Raw genomic sequence first — 6000 nt, 5'->3', positions numbered from 1 at the left:
TCTTTATCTAGGAGTTTGCTAATCTTAGGACCTTCTTCTCCTTCATCCCAAAATATGCCTGCACAGAGCCTTTGACTGCTGATTCTCCTCATGATAGGATTCAGAGAAGACCCAACATTTTCCCTTTGCTTTTTGAAAAGGAAAATGTTTCTGAGATTCCAAGGGTGTAGCTTTTGTGCTGGACAAAGAAAGTACCATAGAAAGGAGGAAGGATCAAAGAACCTTGGTAGCTACAAATGAGAAAGCATCTGGGATGAACTGCCTGAGAAGGAGGAGTGCAATTCTTGTGCGAGATTTAGATCAAAGCAAAGATATTTGGAAAACCTTCTCAGGCCTTTCTGAAAAAAGATCTGCCATTTTCAAAGTGCATCTTTCCAGAGAGCTGTGTACTAAGTGCCTTGGAGGTGGTGGAAGATCTGGCACATACATCAAATGTAGAGTTAGGAAAGATTACCCAAAGGGCAAACCTTGCCTATTGTGCTAGAAATGCTGATTTCCCTATTTCAAAGCATCCTACATTAAGCCAGAAGACTATAGTAAATGTACTAGAAATAAAGCAGAAAGCAGGCATTAATTTTGTAATTAACTGCTTGCAAGACTTGGATCTCTGTAATTGTGAGCCAATAAAATTGACTTGCACTCAAAACTTGCAAAACCAGTGCAGGGAGAGAAAATGTGTCCATTAAAGTTGGCTCAGTCGTTTGCATGGTAATTGTCAAATGTAGAGAAACTGCTCTGAATAGCAGCAATAAGGATGGATCAAATTGATGTAAAGGCTGAATTCCTGCATGGGGAAATCAAGCAGTTAAGGAGGCATTAAGGAGGGAAAAACAGGGCAATGGTATTTGGTTGTACTTCATGAGATTTCTGAGATCCGAAGCAAGTCTGTTCCTAAGCCTGTGCAGCTACCACGCAAGTCCATAAAAGGGTGCATTTCCCTTAACAATTTTGCCCACAGGTCAGTGAGGATCCAGGGCTAGATCTGATTCACTTAATCACGGCAAGAAAGTTTGTAAAATCAAGTGCAACTCGTTTAACGACCACCGTGCATAACAATGTAAATTCTGGCCCCAATTTTGCTTTGCATCAAAATACTGCGCAGGTCATCCTCAAACATTGTGAGGCCTTAAACAAGACATGAATTTGTGCAGAGGCCCTTATGAATAAACTGATTGCGGTTGATTGGGGTATTTTTGTCATAGAGCTAGATTTTGCCTCATCACTGGAGGTTTTAAAGAAGAGACTGGACAGTCACTTGTCTAAAATGGTATAAGATCTCCTGCTTGAGTAGGGGGCTGGACTAGAAGATCTCAAATGTCCCTTCCTGCTCTATTCTGATTCTGATTTATGGATTGAATCATTTTCCAAAGTTCTTTCAGCCTTTTACTCCCCATTTTGCCTGTGGTGGACTTATCAGTTCTTTTTTTTTTTTTTTTTAAAGGCAACCTCCTTTAAATTGCTCCCCCACACCGGATCCCTGCTGTCAGTATTGAACTTGGAGGGGTGATAAGGACCGATTAAGTCATGATGAGCATCCCTAATATTTAATTTTAGAACAGTGCTGTAGTCAGTAATGTTACTCCTTGACTTACAACCATTCCTTTAACAACTGTTCAGGATTGTAATGACACTGAAAAAAGTGACTTTTGACTGGTTCCCACACTTATAATCATTGTAGCATACCCAGGGGTGGGTTCCGGCAGGCACTATTGCCGGTTCGCCCATGCACACACGCTTGATGCGCGCTGTGCGTGCATTTGCAGTGCAATAAAAATTGTTCTGCGCATGCGCAGAAGCAACAAACAAGATGGCGGCACCTATGGCACCGCCTGGAGAACTGGTTCAGGGGCATAGCAGGCCAACAAACCACTACCGGTTTGGCCCACTGCTGAGCATACCCATGGTTACATGATCAAAATTTGGACACTTGACAACTGGCATACATTTACAACACTTGCAGCCTCTCAGGGTAATGTTATTACTGTGGTGTTGCAGTGGTTAGAATGCAATATTACAAGCTGACTCTGTTCAATGCCAGGAATTCGATCCTGACTGACTGAAGGTTGAGTCAAGGGTGGGCTGCTGGGTGTACGCAGGGTTTCAGGTGATCCTCTAGCTAGGATTCTGCCCAGTTTGGCAAACCCCCAAATGCCATCCCTGAATGTCCATCATGCCAGGTAAGTGCAGGGCCCACGCGGAGGCTCAAGGAGGGCGGAAAATGAGCACACCAGAGGTTCAGGAAGTCCAGAAATGGGCCTGTTTCCAGCCTTCGGATAGCCTCCGGAGGGCCTCCGGAGCCTGGGGGAACCAGTTTTCGCCCTCCCAGAGGCTCGAGGAAAGCCTCTGGAGCCTGGGGAGGGTGGAAAACACTTCCCCGCCGTGGTGCAGGAGTCTGACTAGGCCACACCCCCATGGCCACGCCTACTCAGCAACGGGGCAGCGAACCCATTGCTGTAATTTTTGAAGCCCACCCCTGGGTTGACTCAGCCTTCTATGCTTCTGAGGTCGATAAAATGAAAACCCAGATTGTTGGGGGCAATATGCTGATGTTTGTAATCACTCAGAGAGTGCTATAAAGTACAAGGAATGGTATTTAAGTCTCAGTGCTATTTGCAACCTTTCCAACTGACTTCTGACAAGCAAAGTCAACAGGGAAAGTTGGATTCACATAATAACTCAAGTTACTCAACCATAACAAAAAAAAAAGGTTATTAAGTCAGGTGCAACTCATTTAACAACCACCTTGCTTAACAGTGAAAATTCTGGTTCCAATTGTGGTCATAAGTCGAGGACTATTTGTCAATAGGAGTTATAAACAAAGTTACAGGTGGAGAGAAATGGAGATCTAGTTGCAAAGAAAGAGAAGAAGAGGAAGAAGTCCTTTAACAGCATTATCTACAAATATGATTATAAGAATTAGAGAAGATATTTCTTCCTCCTTGACTTTTTACTGGTCTTTGATGAATTTGCACGCTACTCTTGTATCTTCATATTCCCTATAATAATGCCTATGGAAAAAATGGGGAGTTGAGAAATTATGGAGGAGGCAATTATGGTTGAACTATACAGAGCAGAGTTGAAATCTCAGAATCCGAATAGCTCGGCCAAAGAAAAGAAGCATACCTCTTCTAATTCTATTATTTAACATTGGTAGGTTTGATGTCACAACAGCTTAATGAACTAATCTTCAGGATATGAACTCAGTTTCTGCACCTTGCTGAAGGACCACAGTTCCCCTCAGCAGGCACCTCATTTACTCAGGCTCCACAGATGAGAGGAAGTTTGCAACCTTTCCCGCTGGCTTTCCCATTGACATTTCCCTTTCCCATTGGCTTTCCCATTTATCCTTTCTGGGGAAGCCAACAGAGAAGATTACAAATGGCAGTTTATGATTGTGGGGCATTTGGCAACCAGTTATATGTGCAAACAGGTTGCCAAAAACCTGGGTCATAGATACTCACAGGAGAGCAGGAGTGAGGGTACAACATTTTGTAATGGCTAGATGCCATCTGTCCCTTTCTGAATCCATTATAATTCCAGACCATTGTTAAATGGATTATCATAACTCAAGAACTACCTATAGTACTGCACATTTTCAAACTGTGCTCTAAACTATTTTCATAACAACACTGAAACATTGTTTGCCTTTTTCACCCCCATTCCTTCATAAATGTAGAGTCAAGTTTTCCAGAGGCTATATGACGTATGATGATGTCACCACTCTGACAGCTAATAGAATGTTTCTTTTACAAATATTTAACAACAGCTGTGCTGGCACAATTGCTGCTAGCTATCAAAGAGCAGATTGATTCACTAGGCTTTAGGGATGAGCTCTGCTCTCAGCTACTTGCAAAATTCCAGACAATTTAACAATTGCTCTAATCCAACAACTGAATATGAAACAGCATCATGTTCAAAGCTATAGCATAGCTTTTCCCAATCTGGTATTCAAGCTGGATGTTTTCCACCCACACAGCTTGGTCAATAAGCCAAGAAGGCCAAAGTGTTGGGAAATTGCTTTTCATAAAGTGTTTGAATGTAGGTGGGGCAAGGATGGTGCCACTATTACAACCCACTCACTCCATTTCATGCAGTATATTGATGAAATAATAGGAAAATATGTGGTTGGAAGAACTGAAATTTACATTACGTAAAACAGAATTTTTACAACATGAATGCACCGTTGGTTTCTGACTCCAGAAAAATTATCTAAAATGTATAAAGGTTCTGCAAATTTAAAATGGAAATATAAACAACATGAAAGTTCATTTTATCATGCTTGGTCGATTTGTAAAAACAGCCAGGAAATGTTGGGTTCATGGTAGTACAACATTTTTTTAAAAAAATTAACATTAGGGATTCAACTGAAACCAGATTTGCTTTCACTGGGACTAAGGGAGAGACAATTAGAAGAAATATGGGACATTGTTTCTGTGTATGATAATTTTTGCATGTGATAAAAATGGAAATCTGAAATATCCACCATGGAGGGATGGCTGGTAAAAATTACAGAATTAGCAGAGATGGAAAAAATTGACTTGTTTTGTTAGAAAAAGAATAACTCCTTAGTTTAAAGTACAAACCCAGGAACGGTGATGTGGTATATGAATTTTTAAACATATATTTGTTAACACTGCATGTTATCTGTGTATGTGAGGGTGTTAGGTTTGGACTTTTTCAAATCATGTATTGCATCTAAAATATATCAAGAAGATAATTTAAAATGAAGCATATATACAAAGGGCAGAATGGAGGAAAAAAGATATAATAACTTAAGGGAACCCTTAAAATATATGCATAACTCAGATAACAGGGTTAATGAAATCTTAAATCTGGGTGCAAACGGATTCATTGGTAAAAGCAGGAGTTAGGAAGGAACTGTGATAATGTAATCAATGCTTAAAAGGATTTCCAAGAAATTGTCACTTTGGTATTTACTGGCCTCCATTTTGAGAGAGGGAGGGAGGGAGGGAGGGAGGGAGGGAGGGAGGGAGAGAGAGAGAGAGAGAGAGAGAGAGAGAGAGAGAGAGAGAAAGACTCCAGTCAATAGTCACATAATTAATGGATAAAGCTACAAGAGTCTCTCTCCCTCCCTCCCTCCCTTCCTCTCACTTTCTCATTTGTAAATAAAAAAAACTTGGGGAAAAGGTTTCCACCTACATTCCTGAACACATCACCTTAATTAAGTAAATAAAAAAAACTATGAAATACTTATTTTATACATTGTGTAGTTCCTCCCTTAATTAATCAACCACACTGACATTGAGCTGCCTGTAAGGGCAGTTTTCCACCTGCTCAAAATATGTTGTTCAGCTCATAATAAAAACATAATGATGGAATTAATTAATTTTACATATTACAAAAAAACCCCAAAGTATCTCCCATTTTTATCAGTGGTGCTTATTTTTTAGACTGTTTAGAAGCCTCTTTAAGGATAAAATCTCTCCTAAAAGCATTTCAGGACTAGTGATTTATTATTATTAAACTTTATTCATTAAACATGAAACTCAGTCAACTGAACATTCAAAAATACATCACAAATACCATTGACTGGTGCTAATGGTTGATACAAGTTGCTGCCAGTGTCCTAAGAATCAACCAAGTACCTTCTTAAAATACACGATGTTCCAAGTAGCAGTTTTTTGCAGTTCCGCTGGTGTTATTGCAGGAAGCTGAAATTTGTTACATGTATCCTCCACCTCCTCCTCTTCCTCCTCCTCCTCCTCCTTCCCTTTCTTCTTCTTCTTCTTCTTCTTCTTCTTCTTCTTCTTCTTCTTCTTCTTCTTCTTCTTCTTCTTCTTCTTCTTCTTCTTCTTCTTATTATTATTATTATTATTATTATTATTATTATTATTATTATTATTTAAATTTCTTAGAAATTTCTTCTCCACAAGAATCTAAAAATATCATTCAGTCATCAATAATGGAACTATATTACTAATGGAAATAATGCTTTATCTCATCAGAACAACTGCTCATGAGGAAATACACCAAATCACC

General features: G+C 39.8%; 1 protein-coding gene across 1 annotated transcript in view; it reads left to right on the top strand.

Moving 5' to 3' along the window:
• Nucleotides 1-2170: 2170 nt before the first annotated feature.
• AMN (amnion associated transmembrane protein) overlaps nucleotides 2171-6000 on the top strand; it is a gene marked incomplete at both ends in the record, with an annotated part of 118480 nt that continues 114650 nt past the window's right edge. Inside the window, one exon of the mRNA XM_081940522.1 lies at nucleotides 2171-2177. Within this exon, the coding sequence (XP_081796648.1) occupies nucleotides 2171-2177 (7 nt within the window). The remainder of the gene's footprint in view (nucleotides 2178-6000) is intronic.

Source organism: Natrix helvetica, assembly GCF_964273705.1.
Source record: "Natrix helvetica genome assembly, chromosome: 1".
In the NCBI taxonomy this organism is placed as follows: domain Eukaryota; kingdom Metazoa; phylum Chordata; class Lepidosauria; order Squamata; family Natricidae; genus Natrix; species Natrix helvetica.
Note: the sequence above shows the minus strand (reverse complement) of the source record. Positions and strands in the feature narration are given on the sequence as shown.